General features: G+C 38.9%; 1 protein-coding gene across 3 annotated transcripts in view; it reads right to left on the reverse strand.

The window, feature by feature from the left end:
* THRB (thyroid hormone receptor beta) overlaps window positions 1-23,771 on the reverse strand; it is a 156,306-nt gene that overhangs the window by 35,269 nt on the left and 97,266 nt on the right. For 2 of the 3 annotated variants that reach the window (XM_058805378.1, XM_058805386.1), the window contains exon 3: window positions 14,182-14,246. In XM_058805378.1, coding sequence (XP_058661361.1) covers window positions 14,182-14,188 — 7 coding nt within the window. In that variant the 5' untranslated portion in view covers window positions 14,189-14,246. Of the gene's footprint in view, window positions 1-1,646; window positions 2,095-14,181; window positions 14,247-23,771 lie in introns of those variants that run through there. The other variant, XM_058805369.1, reaches the window with a different exon arrangement.

The following is a 23,771-nucleotide window of genomic DNA, read 5'->3' on the forward strand; positions in this document are numbered from 1 at the left end:
GCCTTTTATTGAAATACTTCAGACTCATTAGTCTGCTTGAATAACAAAGAATGTCATCGTTTATATTTAAACGTTCAGATACACTACAATTCCAGTTATCCCTCAAAATATTTTTGACACCTTGAATAAATTTGGTAAAAAGAGAATGGAGCTTGCTCTTTTCTGATGAGGACTCCTCCAGGGTTTGTGCTTGCTTTTTCTTGCACGATTCATGACATGGATAGGTAGCACACGGTCTTGTCAGAAAGCATTTACTCCTTGAGATGTCAGCCAACAAATGAGCAAACAAAATTCTTGAATAGTTGGGAAGACTTTAAGATGGTCCCAGAACAAATATTACTAAGAGTAATTATAGACCTGTGAGCCAGACAACGCACTTTGTTAAGCCTCCCCATATATCATAATTGGAAGACCCTGTTAGCAGACATCAGTTAATTACAGAGCTTATCTCTTGAGAAAGTAATGGCCAACACTTAAAACATGTACCTTTTTTGAGTCATTCCCTGCCTCAACTTCACATGAAAACATCAAGGTAAGAAGTTTCATTTGTTCAAAAAAAAAAAAAAAAAAACCAAAACCAAGCAGCAAACAGGCTAATTTAGCTTGACATAACATAATTAACAGACTCCTGGATGCGACTGTCTGGGTTTGGTAGCCTCCTGACAGCCCTTAGTAAGACGTTAAAGCGATCAACACCTGACATCTGTTAGCAAAGAGGCATCCTGAGGTAAAGTACAACTAAATCTAAAGAAATCAGGTACTTAGACCAGTTTAACTTTTTCATGAGGTGATATCCTGCCTGACACTGTAATCTTTCTTCCTGGAGTGACGCAAGACTTAAGTAAAAGAAAACAACTTGTAATCCCCCCTCACAATATACAGTAATTATTTTTTAGGCAAAGAGCAATGAAGAACTATTTATCCAAGTTTAAAGAGGAATAAGAATAACTTAAGCACTACATTTGTGCCAATACCCTAGCAACTGTGATTCTTAAAGGGAGTTCCTTCAATGGTGTGCTGATGTGAAAACAACCTACCTCAGAGAAAATGGTTTATTCTCCTGACTAGTGAGTCAGAGAATATTCCTAACAAGAAGTCCCACTTGAGCTCTGTACATGTACCCACTGAGGCTTTGGGTATGGTTAATAGTAAGAAAGAAGGCAAACAACACAGTCACTGTTGAGAGCTGAGCACCCTGAAAGTAGAAAAGAAGGCTTTCTTTTGTCTTTGCATTTTTAATGTATCAAAGATATGCTTTAAAAAAAAGGCCAAGTTCAGAAAAAGATTTTTGATCAGCTTATAAAGATTATAAGCAGAGAGACAAATACTTTTAAAAAGCTCTAAAAGAAGAGATATTATTCTGTATTAGGTATCACACAGAAAACCCCAGTAAGTACTAACCACATTGTCATAAGGGCTCTTCACAAAGCTATTAAATTAAATAGAAGAGAAAACTAAAAACCACAATTACCACTGATAAGAAACAAATAAATTTTAAAAAGGTTGGTAGCTAGAAAACATCCCCACATAATAATGCTTTTACCAATGGCCAAACCCCTGACAGTAAACAAAGACATAAGCTGATTTTGCTTTTTGTTTTTTCTATATACAGCATTTGCTGTGCTCTGAATGATAATGTCAGTTACCTTTACACTTTTTTTCTTCTTTTTTGTATTCCTGGGCACTTGACATGATTTGAAAGTTTGCTTTTGTATAGCCTGGCTGTAAAATTGTACTAGTCCAAGTTGATGCATGTCGGCATTGCGAAAGCTGCTGTCCATTCCTCTGGATATCATAATTTTTGAAGTGTCTTTTCCTACAGAAATGATTTTCTGTTATGCCCATTACATTCCATTTCTGATTTCTGTCAGGAAGGTGAATCAGTCTGTCCCACAATGGGATGCCACGTTCTGGATGTTTAGAAAATACTGCAGGGCTACAAACCGTTGGCTTTGCCAAAATCTTGCTCAGGTGTGGAGTTTTGGAAAGCAAGTGGTTCCCGAGCTCTCCTGATGCTGTGGTATTCCCGTGCATCTCCACTGGACTGCACTGATACGATGCAGAGCCCTTCAGCCATGCCCATTCAGCCACCATAGTTCCCCTTCAGTAAAAGTGAATATAAAATTTTCCTGTCTGAGAATCCTGAAAAAGCAGGCAGATCTATGTGGACAGGCTAACACTAGATGCAACTTTCAAAACATCACAACTACAACATGGGCCCCAGGGCAAGTTAACACCGATTTATTGCCTTGCTCATATGATCATTTGAGGTCTTGTAGGTCGAGGCTGGTCGTGAACAATTTTCAGATACTTAAAACACAAAACATCAAGGATTCAGCCTTGTTTGACTTTGCTCTTATCGTAGGCTGACCTGAGGGACACTCAGTTACCTAAGTGTGACATTCTTATGTGGGCATGCTTAGCAGTTCCGCTTTTGCTACCTACTGCCTTTCTCCGCCTGTGGTCACAGTGGAGTATCAGAGGTGCTAATTTTATCTCAGGAGCAAGGACATTTGGCTGCAGTGTGGATAATGAACAATACCAAAGCTGCATGATTTTATCTAACTGGTCATTGCTTATTCTTTGGTATAGAAGAGACTGAGATACCACTAGCTGAAAAATTTGTAAAACTAAATGTAGTCCAATTTCTATTTCTGGAGACCAAAACTAAAATCAGTAGAAATGACCCAACAAAGATCATATTCAGTATTTAAGAAATGGTTTTATTTTATATTATATGTAACAAAATTCAAATACAAAAAAACTGTTTAACTTGCATAAAGAAAATAGCAAATTCCAGACATCTGATGACTGATACCCACAGTGGTTTTAATCACAGTAAGATTCTGCTGTTCTAATCAACCTAAGAGTCAATTTTACATGCATTTCACTCAGTAAAGCAACATATTAGTAAGGGCATGCCAAATCATTAATTTCCAGAAAAAAATGATTCAAAGTAAATTGGGATTTCCGTTACCAGTTCTATCATAATATTGCTGCTTCTGAATCCTTTGTCTTAGGACTTCTCTTAAGCAGAACATTGTTATTACAGGACAAATTCAGAAAACTTAATCATGGTTAGTTTTAAATACTGTTATCCTACTTTAATTCCTGTATGTACATACACATTTCCTGAGTATGCTATTTAATTTTAGATGTAAACACCTTTTTGCTGCTAAGAATACAAGCTCACCTGACATTTGCAGCTACAAGTCTGTTTCTTCTACTGACTGTATCTCAGCTGGACATCAGTAATGTACCAGGCATCATGGACTTCAATGCAAAGGGCAGGTAAGTTACCTACATAATTTGTTCTTACCTACTTACTTGTAGCTTTATAGATCTGCTCTTAGTTCAGACTTCATTTTGTAAGTAAAATTAAAAACTAATTCTAAATGCAGGTAATATGGCAAGAGAATATCACTTGTAGGAGGATAATCAGTTTAAAATAGAATAGTGAAAGTAACCCAGAAATACTAGGCAATTTAAAAAATATAAAAAGAATAGAATATAAAACTTTTTTTCATAATTTGAACACTCTTGACTTCATAAATTTAAGTACAGAGAAAGAGATAGGGTTTCTCTGATAAGTTCCTCTGGGAACTGAGAACTTCCCTCTAAGATCTGAACTTACACACTTCATTTTTTGTGGCACAAAGAGGAACTGTGCACTACAAGCCACCCTTCCTCTAGACTTTGCATAACCTCAAACAGTGTACTTGGTTCAGCAGAAGGCTGCTCTCCCTTAAGTTCCTTCACACCCTAACTATCTCCCTACGTGGATGACATTGCATCTTCTCAAATGTGAGAGTCAGGCATGTGCAATATACATATTAAAAATACTGGCATTTCTATAATGCGCTCATAAATAGATCCATGTTTTGTCAGCTCCTTGAGCAGGCCAGTGATGCAACACAATTCTTGACCTTGTTTAGAAAAGTCAGTTGTATCCTCAGGTACTCAGGTCTTGCTATTAGTCTTCAAGATCAGTGATTCATAATCCAGGCTGTTCAATCTAATTAGGCAAAAATTACTATATATTTTCCTCAAATTTATCTTTGATATTAAAGGGCATCTTTGCTGTCTTTTAGCCTGTGAGGATTTGTGTTACCTTTGATTTTAACCAAAACCCATATATTCATGACTATGGTAAAAATTCTGTTCCCCAAGGATTCAGAGAGGGTGTCACATGAGGCTTATAGATTTTTTTATCTTTAACAAGAAACTCCAAAAGCCTTCATAACTTAAAAAATAAAATCAAAACAAATCTACAAATCTTCCAATTTCTTTGTTAGCAAAACATCCATGGGACTTTGAAATATGATTATAGACACATTTAAACTATGAGGAGAAATTGATTCTATTACAGTTTCCATCATTTGGAATTTACCCAGGCACAGTTTACCAAAGCTAGCCAAACATCAAGAAGCTATATGCTCTCTTTTCCTTTTAGTTCCCTCTGAAATTTGTCTCACTATTTTGCCTGCCATGTTAGTTACAGTTCATTTAATTTTACAAGTGTCCACTTTATTTCACAAATTCTCCTCAGTCACCAGGGACATTACACATTCAAGGTTTGCTAGTCAAAGATTAAGTTGCAAGGAACTACTACTGAAGGCTCTTATATTTTATCTTCTCTTCTGGTACTTCCTATACTGAGGCATAGTGGATGTTTGTCTTAAATTACTATTCTTCTTATTATAATGTTAAATTATTTTCATGAGAAGACTACATTATTTATTCTACTCCATTGGCTCTAACATATACTGCCTGAATTTCTCAAAGCCTTTTTTTTTCCTTTTTAGCAAAAACAAACAAACAAACAAACAAACAAACAAACAAAACCACTTGAAATCTCTTGCATCTGCTCTTGGTCTTGTCAACCCAAAATCTTTGATAAAGGATGATAATGTAATTTTGTCTCCACTTCTTACCTGCAAGAGAAGCATCTCTCTCTCCCTCTAGCTGCTGTTAAAACAGGTATAATCAAGGCAGGAAGCAGTACAGCCTTCTGGGATGAACCATGACTAAAAACCACAGGCCCCGTTTCTGAGTTAAGAGGAACTAACAAGCAGGGCCAGAGCTCTTCTCATCAAGGTATCACCAAACAATTTCAAAATGCACAGTGTAGCAGTAACTGGCATCTCAGCAGTCAACAGGTCCAAAGACTTCCACAAATTCCCATCAGAAGGTTTTTTTAAAGGCAAGCTTGTTTTTACAGAAGAAGAAAACTTTTAGCAGATGAACTGCCCATTAAGCTTACCTAAAATAATAGGCAAGGGGAATCGCTAAGAATTCTTTTATTACAAGCCAAAGCAAATACTCCTTAATGGCAATTGTAAAGGTTGGCCTATTCTCAGGCATGCAGTGTTATCTGAATGTCAATATATAAAGGACTACAGAAAAAATATGGAACAATTTATTTGTTTTCATCTCAGTTATGTGGTCTTTTTTCCCAATTTTCTACTATCTAGTATCTGTCAACAGTGTTCAAAGAAGCAATATACAAAAAGCTCTACCATTTTTAATATAACCCAAGCGAAGAGAGGCATTAAGTAGTATCTCCAGAAAGATGGAAGGTGGTAGCCAGCCAGCCAGCCAGGAAGACAGTGTTTCCTGCTGGAATGAGCTGGATACCAACCTGAACTTTAATCCTGACAAAAACTCAGAGTGCACAAAATAAGACCAAAAACCACACTGAAAGAGTGCCTGTTCCCCATGCTCACAACAACCCCAGAGGCACTGCATGAAATTCCCCCTGCTGTGCCCTGAGAGCTACACTAATTTTCCTTGCTTGGGATCTGCCATGTTGCAATCAAGGCTGGATTTGCATTACCATTATTACTGTTATTGCTTTATACCACAGTAGTTCCAGTAAACAGCTAGATCCACTGGTGATGAAAGCTGCTGTGACCACAGAGGCAATCAGTGCCTGCTCCTCAGAGACTGACTACATTGCTCACACTTTTTGGGGGAGTGCAAACATTTATTTTTCACCCTCAGCAACAGGCTGTCACTTAGACAAAAGGTAAATTAACAGTTCTGGAAAGTCAGAGGATTGCTGTTTTCCCAGTTACAAAGACACTTCCTCTAACAACAAAAAATTATTTTACGTTCCAAAACTGCTCACAGCAGAATTTCCACAGAAAATTCTCTCTATACAGTATTTCAATTTGCAGCTGACCAAAACAGGGGCAATTAGGAAACCAGCTTGGAGATCTCTGAATTGCCATTAACTTACTTGATTGCAAACATACATAACAAAGTTTTGCCTTTTTGGATATTTGAGGTTTACTGAAAAAAGAGCAGCAAAGACAAAAACACTTTACAGGTTTTTTTCCTTTTTTTTTTTTTCCTTTTTTTTTTTTTTTTTTTTTTTTTTGTTGTTGTTGTTTTTGGTTTTTTTGTTTTGCCCTTGAAGTGCAAGCATATAAGGACACTGAAGTAGGTTGGCTTCAGAGAGATCAACTAAGGCAAATGTAATCAGGATTAGGACTGAGGGGTGCACAGTAGGTTGATGAAGCAGCCTAGCTTTGTATGGACCCAGACCAATAAAACTAGAGGATTTTTACTTGATGACTTGACAGAAAAAAAGAAAAAAGCAACCAAGCCACAATTAAAGGACATGTCCCCAGTAAAGTTAACACCTGATTCATACCTTGTTCCAGCATTTTAAACCCCACAAACTATAAGTAAAAGCATGTAAAGTTTTCATGTGTGTTTGTGCTGGGAAAGACAAAATCATTTGTGTCAGCCAAGGCTAAGGTTCCATTTCTTCTCATTAATCTTGCTGTCAGTTCACAGCATTTTCTCTCATTTATTTTGCTTCTTCTCTCATCTTCCTCTTTTATCTCCTATCCTTCCATTTTCTCCCAAGAAAAGAGCATAGCATTTTGTCCTTATGCTTCCGTATAAAAGAGGGAAACACTTCAGAACTGAGTTTCACAACTTTTAAACTAGGCTCATATGATCACTGAATAAGCAGAAGGATGGAGCTCAGCTCACAAAGACAAGCCAGACTCTTCTTAAATATGCAAATTTTGCCTCTGCAAATGTGCTAAATAAAACCTTTGAGAACATGTGATTTCTTTCCTGAATTTCTAAAATATAAAAATTACAATGCCTATAAAAAATTGTAGAGTAAAAGGAACTGTAGCAGGTAGAATGAACAATGTTCATTAGGTGATTTTCAATATTTCAGAAACATGTGCATATGTGTATGCTTGTAGAAGTAAACAGCCAGAGTTATTTAATCCAGGCTTGTTGCCCTGCTACTTGCTTTAGCAGTGGCAATATTGTAAAATATTTAAATATTACATTTTAGAATATGGATTTAAAGATTAAATTTCAGTATTTCCAATCTTTTGGACAAGTATTAAATCACTAGGAAAGAAGAGTGCACAGATAATTACAATAAACTTTGTAAACAGTTTCTAATGTGTAAGAAAAGGCAATATTAGGAAACTTGTAATAAGGAGTGTAATAGCTTTATCCTTGTTCTTGATACATCTTAATGAGCTCCTCTGTGAATCAGTGCAATCACTTTTTAAAAACATGCTAAATTTCCATTAACTTTTAAAGCAATATTACACATACACTTATCGAGAGCTGGGGTTAACATTACGCTCAAATTTCTAAACACGAGAAAAAATTAATCAGAGAAAAAGAATATCCAAAAGAACCTGGCAGTTCATCTGTAAGTTAACCAGAGGCAGGTTCTGAGCACAGAGAAGCAAATTGTTCAGGGTTTTTGGTATGTAAAGAGCTCTCTGAAAACCTGTCCTTTGAGAAATGAACAGGAATTGTATGGACCAAAACAGAATCTTGTAGCAGCTCCAGATAAAACAAACTTACCAAAAGAAATGAATGACCAAAGCTATATGGGGAAAAGCAGTAAAATACCAGGACACACCATGGAACTAGAATGGTGGTGCTAACCAATACAGCCACATTGATGCTATAAATGCATTCTTTCCTCTCACAGTTCTGCCCAGCACATGGGAGGGAGTTTTTCTGAGAAGAAGCTATAGCTGAACCACAGGGCTCCCCTGGCTGCTGTCTCCAACAGGAGTCATACATGGGTACCCAGGGAAGAGTAAGAACAAAGCCCACACATATGAGAGCTCCCACCAAGAGCCTCTCAATCCCAGGCTATTCCTCAGCCCAAGGGACTGACTGAGCCCTTGTGGCCTTTCTAAAATGCAGCAATACCCACTGGGTCTCTCTTTGAACTACGCCCCAGTCTACTCTTGAGTACATTTTTTGTATTCACAGCCCCCTCTAGCAAGGAATCCCAGTGTCTGTCTTCATGTGAAGAACCACCTCCCTGTTTTAAAACAGCATTGATTTAGTCCCCCACAGACAGCAATCCAACCCTCCAGGGCTCATTTTACAGACTACTGTTTGTGTGAATATGGGAATGTTAATGGATGTTTACTCTCTTCATGTTGTCTTAGATAATATTTGTAATGCCTGGGAACCTACTAAAATAAAAGTGAGAAGACAAAACACCATTTTCAGAATATGGCTCAAAATACATAAAACACATCTTTAAAAACAAGTAAGTTACAGTGAAACCATTTAGTAAATTATTCAAATCACTTCTACAAATCACTTTAGATCACTGCCACATTTTTCTGAAATCCTGATTCTGAATATTACTTTCCTCATGAGCTTTCAAATTAATTCACATGGTCTTCCCCTAATCTCTCATTAGACCTTCCATTTCCTCCCACTGGGGAGTGTACATTTGGCTGCTGCTTGCTAACAAAATCCTGGGGACACAAGCACATAATTGAAGCTTTTTCTTTTTTCAAGGGGGTGAAACAGTTCAAGTTATTTTGGTTCTAAAACTGCTTAAAGAGATATCTTGAAATAACACCTCCCATTGAAGGACTGAGGTTTGAGTAATGGCCAGGTAAAACAAAAAAAGGTACTAAAACTAGCAGTCTTGACAAATATGCAATTTGTCATAGACAAAAAAGGTAAATAAACAAATGAGGTTTGCCCAAACAATGCAGCCAAAGCTTCTTCAGTAAAAAAGACAAACTCGGATGTGAGGAGAGAATTCTTTTAACTTCAAATAAACTCAACAGATCTAAACGATTTTCAGAAACACAACAAAGCAATAGTAAAAGGCCTTTGTGTATGACAACACTTACAAATTTCCTTAAACATTTCTCTTTTTTTAAGATAGCACTGCAGCAAATCTGATGCTTTTAAAGAACTTAATGAGAAGTGCATTTAGTGAATGTAGAAGGTATTTTCATATGGAAATAACTGGAAAATGCCCGAGTGGGGTAAATTGTGATCCCACAATTTACCAACAGCTTTACAATTGGCACAAAAAAAAATTAAAGTCCTCTCTATGTATAGGGATCAATACCAAGTACAAATGTTGTAAGTTGATTGGTCTGACATACAGTTATCAGAAGAATTAACAGCAGCTGTGGTTAGGCTTTTCAAGATCATAGAATGGCAGGCTGTAACTCCTGTGGCAAGCACAGCAAAGTGCTTTATTTTATAGGCTATTGGAGAAGACTTAGAAAAAAACAGAAGGACATTTTACTCCTTTTAAATGACTATTCTAAAAGCTTCTTGCCTGCAAAATGAACAAGTACATTTTATACTGACAGCACTTTGCAGTTCTCCTTTACCTGATGTCAGTAGTGAAAGACAACTACACAGTCTAAGTCACAGACAGCTACACTCAAAATTTAAAACACAACAGTCTGCTCCCAACAGAAATAAATTTCAGAAAAATGAGTTTTTAAAAGAAACAGCTCTGGCTTAAAAAAAACTACTATAGAAAGGGACTAAATATACTGATAGATCATTAAAAAGAAAACAGAACAAACATATCAGCATTAACATAATGAAATATACCTAAAATGACTAGCAAATGCTACAAAACTAAAAAAAACTAAAAAAAAATACTGCCACTACAAAAAAAAAGTTTGTTCTCTCTGTTCTTTGTGAAATCTAATCAGATCCCCCTCCCCTCTTTTTTTTTTTTTTTTGAAAATGTGTGATCTTTTGAGGAAAAAAGCAGCAGGTATTCGTAAGTTGGAAAGAAAATATAACATATGAAAGAATTGCATAAAATTTGAAACATTAAAAAATGTTTCCCAGACTACTCGGCTTTTGTATTTATACAGCACTTTTACAAAGCACTTTTAAAAATATTAATTTTTTGAACCAAAAAATTAACCCAGAGTGTCTGTAACCTAGAACTTAGCAAGTGTGATATTTTTAACTGCATATTCAGAAATGCGCTTCTAAGTAATAAGAGCCATCATGGAGTGATTCATAGCTTCATGCAAAAACATCCCACAATATAAATCTTGTTAACCTTTTGAAAATCCCCAAAAGCTCATTACAAAGCTGCTGAATCCTGGCATAACAAAACCTTATATTAAAGTATTTACCATCCTCCTAAAAGTCCATTACTTAAAAGAAATAATACACTTGAGTTAGTCGGATTTTATCATGGTCTGGCAGGCAAAGAAGTGTCAGACAGTGATGTATGTCAAATTAAATTATCCTAGGAAAATCATTATAGAAATTTGGGAGAAATAATTTCTCAGCTGATGTTAAACAATAAACTGTTCTCTGCCTGAATTAATGCCAAGTTTACAGGGTAATGAGCATTACAGTGAAAAGACTCATGAAGAAAATGTGGTACGTTTCCTATTCTATTACTTTTCCCAGTTCTTGGAAACTACGTGCAACACCCTTTGAGACACTGGTTTTCAAATGGATTTGTTGCATGAAAGCTGATTAATTTCTTCTCCAAATGAGGGACCTGTTTCAAGAAATGTTGCATATTAAATTCTACTTTCTGAAAATATGCATTTATGACATTTAAATTATATTCCCCAATGTAAGCACTTAATTTTATTATAATTCCTATCTTGATCTAACTTTACAGTCATTAGCAAATAGAACAGTGTGGATATTTGAGTAGAAGACAATGACTGGGTTGATTTTGAAGCTCCCAAGTAAAAGCAGAGTAAAACCCCAGCCTTACTGAAATCAGTGGAAGAACTGCTGCAGGTTTTACTGGAACCACTATTACACTCTTTACATTCTCTATTCATTTGCCATGAAAGTAAATATTATGAGATTTACTACATTCTACAAATACTATTTTCTAGGTTTCAGAACCCTTTCTTGAATTTCTTCTTCAGTTTGCACTGTAGTAAATAAAGTAAGATGAAAATATGTCTCAAGATTTGTCCTGCATTTTGGGAGAAAATGTACAGAAGGGAGCCTTCAGTGATAGCTATGGCCAGTGAATAGTGATGCTAAACCAAAAGCTTCACAACAATGTTAAAATAGAAAGAACTTTAAAAATTATTTTACATACTTGTTTATTTATTTTATTTTCTCAATGAGAAAATAATACTTTCCAACTTTTTTACTATTCAATCGTGCAAACGTATGCACATGAAAGAACCTGCTCTTATTGCTAAGATAGTACTAATTTTATTATGCTGATATTTTTTTTTTTTTCTCAGACATTACTCTGTGGGCAGCAACTGTTGGTGTCAACTGTAAAACTGCTGATGAACACTGTTGTTGCAGCCCAGAAAACCAATCACACCATGGGCTACATCCAAAGCAGTGTGGCCACCAGAGCAAGGAAGGAGATTCTGCCCCTCTATTCCTCTCTCATGAGACCCCACCTGGAACACTGCATCCAGCTCTGGGTTCCTCAGAACGGGAAGGACAGAGACCTGTGAGTCCAGAAGAGGGCCACCAAGATGATCACAAGAATCAAACACCTCTCCTATAATGAAAGCTTGAAAAAGTTGAAACTGTTTAGCCTTGAAGAGGGAAAGCTCTGGGGAGACTTTAATGTGGCTTTTTAGTACCTGAAGGGGCTGTAAGAAAGATGAGGACAAATTTTTTATCTTGCAAATGCACTAAAGACTGGTTTTACTGTCAGTCAAATTCTACAAACTCCTGCCAGAAAAACTTCTCTAGATTGCACTAGAACCTGAAGGCTTTCAGGCAGTGCCTACAAGTGGAAAATACATACTGCAGTAGAAACATAACATATGGGGAGGAAAAATTATCTATCAAAACCACAGAATAATACAGCCTGTTATTTTAGCCAGCTGGTTTGGTTTCGTATTAGATTCTGCTCCCATATTCCAGTGACTCAGTAACAGAATCTAAACTTCCATTATCATTCATTAGAAAAGGACTCTTGTTTGGCTCTGGATCACGGTACTTATGAAGTTTTTATACAGTTTGAAAGTCTTTCATTTCATCCATGTTTCTCTTCACATTTACACTCATGTAGGGATTGTCATTCCTATAATCAGAAACAGAAAATACGAACTGCTCACAATGAAAAGTGATGGACATCTACAGCTGTACAAACAGTCATCTCCATCTCAACATTTATTTTTTTGCTTGATGATAATGTTCTTTGCACATATTTGCTCTACTGACTTCTGTCAAAAGAAATGCAGAAAATATAGGTCCTTCCAATTAGGCTTTGTGTTTCTCTCAGCTTAGCAGAGCTGCCCTGCCAGGGGCAAGTCCAGGGAGACAGGACTGATTAGAATGCTAGTGGAAAATCTCCACAAACCCACCCTCCACAGGAAGCCACAGATCCAGCAGAGAAGGTGAGGATAAAGTGGGTACACTGTGTTTCCTTCCTCATCTCTTGCCATCACTCAGCAGAAGCTATTAACTGCTCCCTCCAAAACCACAGCAACGTCAAGCCCTGTAGTAAAATGCCATAAAACACAGTTTAGCGTGACACAGGGGAGAGCACAACAGAGAGTTGAAAGAGACCAAGTTACATGCCAGTGCTTCAAATTCTTCCGAAACAGGTATTTGCCAAATGAAATCACCATGCCCAGAATGCCTGCAGGACAATGCAAAACCACTCTAGCAGGGCCTGCCAGTGCAGCCTAAGGACACAAACTCATTCCCAATCCTCATGTGGCAGTGATGCCAAGTCAGAGCCTGACACACCGGCCACGGGTCAATATTCCACTTCATTCCACAAAATGCCTCGTTGCTCTCTGCTTCCTTCTTATATTTGTCTCTGCTTCAATGGGCAGCAAAGTAACCACAAAAAGACATGCCTTTTCATACTATCAAATAATAGGGTTTACTATGAAAGCTTGTATTTACATAATACTCTGTTTCTTTCCCCCTCCACCTCATATCTAGAAACCTAAAATCAGAAGACCATCTTTGTTGGTGAATGCAGCTGTTACCCCTTGCTGGCCGATACAAATGGATGGGAGCCTTCTAGGCAAAAGGAAAAGAAAGTTGATCTGCATAGTCAAGTAAAAATAAACTGTCCTTTGAGCAGAACACCAGGAATACAGTCTTGTTAGTGATGACTTTTCCTATGTAGCACATGCTGTATTTTGCAGCTTTTTAAAAGGTCTCATTTATGCATTTGGCTCTTGAAATTCACATTGACAAACACTATCAGTAGAACACTTTCTTACGGAAATTGATGAATACTAAAACAAATTCTGGAAGTCTGAAATTCTCTGGCCTTCTATACAATCTCCACACAATAAGCATGTCTTTCTAGACACTGTTCAGAGATTAGATACATGGGGGTTCTGACACAGCTAATTTATGTGTAACCTTCCGATGCTCTGCAACTGGCAGGGATAAGATGGTTAAGCAGGCTTAAAATGGTTACTGGCCATGTCAACTCTGGATCTTCAGCCCACCTGCAAACCTAGTCAATAACTCTCGGAAGTGTACTTTGCAACAAATGTAAAATAAATTTGACTGTCTCAGGTTGAAGCTCAGGGGATATGTCCATGTTATGAAATATCTTAGGCCAGGATACTCAGCAGAAACTGCTCCTATGCAGGCAGCTTCTGCAGGATAGCTGAAGTTGTTCTGAATGCACGTTCAGAACAAAACACAACTGGGTTCCAGAAGGCAAACCAAGGACAATGAAAGTTTCAAAACTATTGGGGAAGATTACTCTGTGTCCCACATCTCTGTGCTCTGGATGGAGGAAAGAGTTCAATTCCCAGCACTTATGGTGAATGAATGCAGAATTTCAACAAATTTCAATTTCAGTGAATTCAGAAATTGTTAAAGAAGCATTTTTCAATAAATATTTAGCAATAATCACTCCAGAAAGGCAAGAAACGTTGCCCAGATATTCTTATTAAATATGATTACCTGACATACTGCTGGGAGTTATGGATATGTAATCATTCTTGTCCTTCTTCTGTCACCAATATCACCTGCCAAAAAAAAGGAAAAAATCCATGTAATATCTTCATAAATGCTCATCTGCAGAATACCATTAACATTTAACCAAGGTGGAACCTTCTGGATCTTGAATAGCATGGTCAATGTCTGATGGCTTAACACTTTGAATTCAAAGCACTTTGCTTAGCTGCATGAGGCAACAAATGTAAATCAAGTCCAAAACATGGAGGAGCAGTGGTTAACAGGGATTTGGAAGCAATGTCCAAAAGCCTATGCCTATTGATGCTAAAAAAAGTAAATAATGCTTTTGTGCATTTCATGAAATACTTTCCATTATTTTTTATGCAGAAGTTCCTCTAAGTCTCATATGTGACCTCAGGAGCTAATTGGCTTCTACTTTACAGTTTCTAATGATATGCATATACCATTACTCTCAGGTTCAGCAAAACCAAGAGGATTCAAAGGGATTAGAAATTATCTGTCACGGTTACACCAATTCTTACCCAGTCATTTGAAACCCAAAAGTCTGCTGACTTTTACAAAGTTCTGAGATGTAAATTATAATTTTGTTCATATGGTAGAAAACTAATTTACATGTACTTAACACTTTTGAACAATGGCATCCTCTATTTTATTAACAAGACATCTGCATCTGTGAAGAACTGAATCTGGCATTTTAAAGTCTTGTTTTTGATAGTTAGATTGTGTCCCCCTTTCATATGTCCATACACACACACACACACACGCTAACTATACTCTTTTTCTGCTTGGTAGCAAAGATCAAAGCCCTGCAAGGTAATTTAGTGCCAGGAGAGAAAGTCATGGATACCAGTTATGAGGACATCCTTTGGCTGTGTCGGTATTTATACTAGCCCTCACATTTTTCACACGGAGGCATCACAGGCAGCATGCCCTTGTTCAGCCATCCCTGCCCAAAACACAGTGCCCAGCTAGATGATCCCAGCTCACTCCCTAGTCTAAGCTCCAACAATCCAACCCAAGCAGAGACAATCCTAAAGGCATTACTCCAGAATAGAGACAAGATCTCATTAGAATTTTTAAATAAGAAATCCCAGGCCTACAAGTGACCCCAATACTGCCTGTGGAAAACTAGCCTGAGAACAGAGTTGCTTTCTGGAACACCCCCCTTATTCAGCAGCACTGGTGAGGCCACACCTCAAATACTGTGTTCAGGTTTGGGTGAGTTTTGCTTCATTTTAAATAGATCATTGAAGTGCTGCAGCATGTCCAGAGAAGGGCAACAAGGCTCACAAAGAAAACATGTCCTATGGGGAAGGGCAACAAGGCTTGTGAAGAAAACATGTTCTGTGGGGAAGAGCTGAGGGAGCTGGGGTTGTTTAGCCTGGAGGAGGTTCAGGGGGAACCTCATCCCTCTCTACAACTACCCAAAAGGAGAATGTAGTGAGGTGTGACTGCACTGAGAGGATCAGAGAAAAAGGCCTTCAGCTGAGACAGGGGAGACTCAGATGAGATATTACATAAAGTTTTTCACCTATTGGAAATATGTACACCTATTGGAATAGGTTGTCTACAGAGGTTGTGGAGTCACCATCCCCAGAGGTGTTTAAGAGGCATCTGGGTCTGGTGCTGGATGATGTGGCTTAGTGATTTAGTGGTTACAGTGGTAGTTCTGGGTTGATGTTTGGACTGGATAATCTAAAAGGCTTCTTCCAACCTTGCTGATTCTGTGATTCTCTGAACAGAAAACACCTCTCTTTTAACATTAGTGTGGAAGTGACATTTTAGAGGAAGTAGAACCTCTCTTAAATTGTCCTGATCACCATTTCATGGTAAGAAACTGATTTTTATTAACAAACCTGTGAATTTTATTTTTCTCCGTCCATTCAGTGCCACAGCTCCCTGTCTCCTCACACAGGAAGCCTTTCCCTTGAAATAAATATCCTCCCCTAGCAGCGGCCTGAACATCGGGCACATCTGCTGTGTTAGGCAGGGGTCAGAACGAGAGAGCAGGTGAGCGGGGTGAATTAATGCAGCCGGGACGCGGCCACGCCGCTCCACCTCAGCCCCTCAGCGGCCTGCGGGCCGCTCCCACGCCCGGGGCTCCGCTCAGCTACACGCGGTGCGGCCGGGACGCCCCGAGCCCGGGGCGCCGCTTCGCGCGCCGCTATCGAGATGGGCTGTGGGGCAGGGCCGTGCCCCGCGCCCACCGAGGGCCGGGAGGCACAGGGCAAGCAGCGCGGCAGGGAAGGGGCACCGGGAAGCGCGGCAAGGCAGGGAAGGGGCTCCGGTCAGAGCCGCGGCCTCCCCGCCCTCCCTCAGGCAGAGCCCGCCCGAGGCGTGGCGCGGCAGCGGCCCCTGGCGGCAGTACGGGAGCGGCCCGCGGCGCGGCCCGGAGCGCCATTCCCGGGCTTCTCCATCACCCCCCCTCCTCCTTGACTAAACCGGGCACGTCGGCGTATAGCTTTAAATTAAATTAGTTGCTACTCCAAACGTCGGAATTGTTCATGATTTAAAAAAAAACGAAAACACAAGCAAACAAAACCGAACAATAAAGAACCAAGAAAAACCCAGCAAAAAACAACACACAAAATACCCCCACAAGATACAAACACACGTACACACCCTCTCCCTAATAAAAAAGTAGGAAAAAACCCAAACATAGAATATCCAGAGCTGGAAGGGATCCACAAGGATCGTCGAATTCCAGCTCCTGGCCCTGCCCGGGACTACTCCAGGAATGTGATCCTGATGGGTTCCTTCCAATTCAGCAGATTCTGTGATTCTGCGGATGGCTCCACGTGCCTGACAGCATTGCCTCGGGCTCTAGGAGCTCTGACAGGCTTGGAACCGTGACCACTTCCCAATTTATTTTGTCCTTTCTAATTTCCTAGTAATCTGAAATAATTTCTCCCTGTAATATATTATATTGAATGGAAATTACTGATTTCAGGATATAATGTTCATTCTCTTTGCAAAGCAAACACAATGCAAAACCTACTAAAGTTTTACAGAAGAAACTTCTTTACATGAGGGATGCAGAGCACTGGAACGTGCTACCCTGGGAAGCCACGGAGTCTCCCTCTCCGGAGACATTTAAAACACACCTGGACACGTTCCTGCGTCACCTGTAACCTGCTCTAGATGACACTATCTTGGCTGAGGGGTTGGGCTGGATGATCTCCAGAAGTCCCTTCCAACCCTAACAAGTCTTGTGAAATGGTAAAATATCCTCCAGTATACGTGTAACAATGTGCTTTTACCTCATCTTTTCTCCCAAGCAAGCCACCCAAGACTTCATCTGGGCTTCTAGACAAGATGGAATTTCTTTAATCTTATAAGGGAAGAGCAAATACTCTGTTTGATATTTCCATGTACAAACCACACAACCAGAGGTCATTCTTTTTGCTGCTGACATCTTGTGGAACTTCAAAATCCTTCAGAGTTTTTCAATCCAGATTTGAGAGGATATAAATTTAGATCAGGCCTCCAATTAAAATCAGACTCTGACCCTTCCCACCACGTCATGGGATGTTGTGAACCTCAACAATAAGCCATTTCCCAGAATTTAATTGTGGTTTAGTGACTCATTGACACACAAGCATATTTGAAGCAAACAATTGAGTGTTTTAAACAAAAATTCTGCTCCTCCTGTAAATAATTACTTACTAAACCTAAAATTATTGGTTTTGCACCAATCTATTAAAAAAGACGGTAAAAAAAGAATAAATACAATGTTCTTAAATGAATTCTGTACAAAGAGAAAAATTCTAGTTATCCTGGGAGTTTTGCCATTTTCCCTGATGAGACTAGGACTTGGCATAAAAGCAGCTGTCACTTGTGTAAAAAAACTAATTACAAAATAACTGTAAGAAATGCTGGTCTTTTGTTTTGAAGCATTACACTAACATATCTGGCTTTGGCAGTCTTTTTGAGTGCCGTGGTTTAAAATGGAGAGTGTGCATCCTCTTTTTCTCCTCACACCTGCCTAGAGACAAAGTTTCTTGGAGCAGGTCTTGATGTTGCTGTAGATGTACAGCATCTCACCCATCTGACATCTCCACTAGGTCAATTTAGCAACCGCCAAAAGATACACAGTAACTGAGCCCATTTGTAATACCTGCTTTGTGATGATGATTTTAATAGTCATTATGATTATTTAAACCATTAATTTAAACCATAATAAATAATAATTAAAATCATAGTGATAATTAAAATCTTTTATGATTTTAATAATCTTCCCAAATGTCTTGGGATCTTTTCTAAAGGATGCTTTTACACTACATTTTATATGCCAGAAGCAATTTCCTATTTTCTTTCCAAGGAATGTGGCCCATAGATGGAAACATTGTGGATATACAGAATTATTTATCCATTCTGGCACATTCATAGCACAACCTTTTGAAGGCACAACACAACTTCTACTTCACACGAGCAAGAATATTAAGTGATGCCTACATTAATTGTAGCCAGTTCCTCTTGAAGGCATAGTTGTGTAAGATGTTTTTAAGAGTCTACAGCTAAAAAGTATGTGAGCAGGCACAAAGGGAAGGATGAGGATGAGTCACAGACGAGTCTCCACTACATCAGGCCAGGAATGTCTGGGGGTCTTTACGGACACTGCCGAGTAAGTCCCTTTCTTGCCAGAAGTGACACAATTTTTATGGCTAAGCTTTGCTAACGTCACAGGGAGCAGGGAGCAGGCTTTGTTAGATTATCTTTTGTGTGTTGAGCACTTATTTGCCCACAAAAGAGCTACCCAAGGTCTCATGGCTCTGAGTCACAGTCCCTGAGTGCTGCAGCATCAATTCAGAGGCTGCTATCTCACATCCCGCATGACCTCCCTGCTAGAGAGTCTCAGCAGCAGACTGAGCACTGTGCTCCTTCTCCATCACTGGCATTATACCCTGCTTTTTCTTTTTTTTTTTTTTTTTTTTTTTTTTTTTTTTTTTTTTTTTTTTAAACAAGATAGTCCTTGTGATTGCATTGGCTACCTCAAATGAAAGCAGCAAAATGCATACTGCATCTTGATATCGAGTATTGTTTCAGATCTACAGCCTTGCTCCAGGAAAATAATATTCTTATACTGGTCCTAAATAAATTTTTAAAAAGAGACATCTTTGGAATCTTGAGATTCTCCGGCCTGAATAGGTGATATTTCAAATTAATTCTCAGGCTCTGCTCTCCAAAACAGGAGCACTGTCTAGCCATATTGCCAGTTACTGCACATCCTTATTTTTTCCATAATGAAAGGCAATTAACCAATTAGCATTAATCAGTGTAGTTATGTGTTTTCCCACTTTCACCAAGTGCCTCCTCCTTCACAGGAATGCATCAGATTAACCAATGACTATCTAACAGGAGTGTGCTGCCCAGGGGATTGAGGGTGTTTTTGACTGTATTCTGATGCTTCAGCTTCAAATGGTGGCTGCCTCAAAGCCAGGGCCAGGGTAATTTTGTGGTTTGAATCCTGGTTCCTGTCCATACCATGAACCACACACCTTCTGGAAGGCCTCAGGCTTCCCTTCCTACTCATCAAGAAGCTAAGAAGCTGCACAGGGTGGACAGGCACTGCTGTCTCCTGTCTCTTCTCAAGGCAGGAACAGGTGGGAAAGGGATTTTGCACCTTTCAGAAGCAGTGACAAGCTGCCCAGCTCCTTGCTGGACTGCTCTTTGACATCTCCTTTTAAAAGCCAGAGGAAGGACCATGGGGCAACCTGGCTCATTGGCACAAGTGCCTCCTGTAACCCTACCTGCAGCTCCCGATGGCTCTGCCTTATCCTGGCACTCTTACACAACGCTCTTACACAACCCTTGCCAGGCACTGGGATGCCTCCAGGGAGGCTGAGGAGAGGGGCAGGCTGCTGGCAGACCTGGAACAGGGTAGGGGAAGCCTGGCCAGGTCCTGGGAGCAGATGAGGGCACTGAGGGGATAGCAGAACATGTAGGTTTTGGAACCAGGCACAGGGGGGAAGCTCCATCACAGCCAGAGCGAGAGCCACAGCCCCAACACCACACCAGCCCCTCTTGCCCTGCCATTCCACAAGTTATGTCACTTCCTTTTTCTCCTTGGGTGTATCTTGGCTTGGGGGTGATGAATTATGGGATGTATCATCTGAATATTTTCTTCTGTAAACTCCCTCTGTGAAAGTTCCTCTCATTTTAAGTTTGTCTTTAGTGAAAATCCAGAGTAGCAATTCTGCATCAGGAAAATTACAGGGTAGCCCATAGGTTGTATTGATGTCTAACTGAATTTTTAAATTATTTTCAATATTTAATATTGCAATATTTAACAACAAAGTAAATTGGTATTTTGGAGCAAGTTGTACAGAGGATTTTGCAAGCTCTACATACTCAGTATAAAATGTACTAGACCATGGCTTATGGTACATGATACATTTATCATGAGGCAGCAGTATTTCCTCCCTTGCAAAACATAATGAACAACTGTGCATTGCATGAGAAATAAAAATCTATCTAGTTTTCCAAATATGTTTAATGAAAAGCACCCATAAGAACTAGCTTGTAGGCACAAGCTCAGAAATGGGCTTTGACTCATGCTTTTTATTGCTAGTATAGCTCAGCTCATGAGGACACAAAAACTTGCAATAAAGCATAAAATCAAAACCACAGTGCACTATCTGTATAAACATTTGCAGTCTATCCCAAAACATAAGAACAAAAAAGCAAAGAGCAATTGAGCTTTTTAATAGGAATGTCCAGTAATTCTGTGTAATGTCCCCTTCACACAGACTCAACTCGTGCTCAGCTCTGTGCAGGCATCAGCAGATTTTTTTACAGCACAAAAGCCAGAAAATTATTACATGCAGACTCAAAAGTCTCAAAAAAGATAAGGGTAAATTCACTGTTCAACAGGTTTTTGAAAGCTCTTGTGTTTCAATAAGCAGATCTGCAGGACAAACACTACTGAATTAGACAGAAAAAATAATTCTTCCTATAGTCTCATAGTAGTAAGGCTTTGAATCTGGCATATGGTTTGCAGGACAGCCTGAATCATAAAGCTGTTGATTTGAATATAGCTACAAAGAAAAAAAAAAAAAAAAGAGAAACCCAGCACCACAAAATAAAGTAATGCAAGACAGAAGCAAGATAAAAGTTGTTTTTATGATTTCATCAAAACTTAATGGCTTACTGCACTGGAGTAAATAGATCTTTTTATAAGTGGAAAATATAATAATGAATTATTATGCATGGAAAATATAATAATGCATTTCTTCTTCTCTTCTCAAGCAAAAAGAAACAGAATTTTAGCGTGTCTGTTGGTCTCCCAGCAGCCTGAAGAGATTAGAAAGGCAGTTTCATAAGTATCATTGAAAAAACACAGATGGAGACTGTAATATTACCTTTAAACCACCTGGGCATCAAGCAAAAAATGGAATATATAATTCTCCTCTTGCCCTGTACTTACAGAAATGAGTAATGTTATCTCATTTCCAGAGTATCTCAAATCACTTATTATTATGATCTGAAGCTGCTGACTGCCCCTAAGATGTAAAGGCTCTAAGAAATCTACTTACATTCAGCTTAACACTAGGTTAGCATAATGGGCGGCAGCCTTCTCTTCGCTTTACTTCATCCCCGAGCAGAAATGTCAGCTCTCCAGCACTTTGCTTTGACCTACTACATGCGTACACAGGAGGGCATGAGAGGAGCACAGAACTGCCGACAGCCCTGTTCAGCCACTGCTCTGATAACCAGGCTTCTATTGCCCTGAGTGATTTTCTTACCTGGAAGTGTTACTGTGTGAGCTAGCCAGCTTTGCCAAAGAGTTGCTGATCTGTAACTGTGAATTAAGGGATGTTTCTATCATTAAAGATTTAAGCCTTAATTCACAAAGACCTCTACCAACTGGAATAAATATCAAGTTGAGCAAGGATCCTGGAGGGCCAAGAATGATAGAAAAGCAAAGGGGGAGAGGGAGGAGGGTTTATAAAAAAGATCTCTAATTTGAGTGATAATTTTGTGGTTTTTTGAGATACTTCATGGCTTTTGTGTTCTTTCTGCAGCACACGGGTGTTCCATTCAGACAACAGCTTTGACATAAAACTTTCCTTGTTTGTCTCTTTTGTTCTGTTGACTCAGGAAACATTAGCTCTCCCTGAAATTTCAACAGGGGACAGTTTATCTTCGAAGCTAATTTCTCTTATTACTCATTTAGAAGTGTATATTAGATGAAGGTTGCCTTGAATGACCTACCTACTCTGCAACTGACTGATGTCAGTTAATCCCAAGGAAAATAAAATTCAAAGACTTCCCTTGAAACTGGTGAATTTCCCCCCTTACAGTGGAATGGATAAAGAAAAAGAATATTTTCTAAATGTCAAGAGGGGAGGTACCTGGATGAATCTTGTTAACATGAATGCATTTTGTCAATGCATCTTATATATGCTGTGCCTAAAAAATCAGTGAAGCAGAAATGAGTATGTTCTAATCTACAAATGTCACTCTGAATAGGGATAAGTATTACCCCAAAGATTGGTACTGGCATTTGTTTGAGCTATTTTCAGGGATTCAGATATCAACAGCAGAATTAATTCAGCTTTAGGCTTTCTGCTTTTCTTAACCAGAGCTTCAGAAAATCACCACTTAGTTGAAAATAATTAATTCTAAAATGAAAAGAAAAATCTAAATGAAAATTTGTTGTCTGTATTGCAGGCTTTGTATTACAGTGTGCAAATATACAGAAGTTTGAAAAAAATCTTGGAAAACAAAATGAGAGATGCTTTTACAGCTATGGATTTAGCATCATGGGTTTTATCTATTGTGTAACTTGATGAGTTTCCAGATTTGATTCTATTTTTCCTAAAAACTGATATCTGAATTGCCAAACCACCGAATTCTGAAATGTTTGACACAGATTCCAGACATGAAATACATGGCTTAAACTCAATTATAATTGGGAAAGAATTTTGAAGGAGCTGATTTTCAACAAAATCAAAGTAACAGACCAGAACCAGAAGTTAGTTGTTTTCTAAAATCTGTATCCCTAGCCAGCGAGAACCATGGTGGGTGAATAAAGTCTAGCTAGAATCTGTGCAAGATCCTTTCAACAAGTCAAACTGGCAGACCTGGAGCCTTTGCCTGCCACTCCAGAAGTGGCTCAAGGGAAAAGGGCACCAGAGGGTTGATGACAGTGTGACACACACCAAAAGAGGACAAGGCATCTCTGGATGTTTAGGTTCAGGCTTTATATCAAGCAGTAAAGCAGAAAACATCCCTGAAGCACACCAGAGACACAAAAAAGTATGACTAATAGAAAGGGAGGGAAAAACATGTAAAGTTAAATGATTATGAGGATGGAGTGACAGATATCTGTTGAGAGTTAACTATGGCGTGGTGACGTGACGAGGCAGTGAACACAGGGATAGCCACATACAAAAGAGAGCAAGGAACGATGGAAGAATGTGACTGCTATGTGAAATTTGGTCAAATTATGCTAATGGTTACTGGTGGACATATAATTAGGTTAGCAGGCAGCTATATTTAAAAAGAAAAAATCATGCCTGGTTTTAATTGATATTTTGAAATGGAAAACTTTATATTGCTATTTCTGAGGT

This window comes from Ammospiza caudacuta, chromosome 1 (genome assembly GCF_027887145.1).
Source record: "Ammospiza caudacuta isolate bAmmCau1 chromosome 1, bAmmCau1.pri, whole genome shotgun sequence".
NCBI lineage: Eukaryota > Metazoa > Chordata > Aves > Passeriformes > Passerellidae > Ammospiza > Ammospiza caudacuta.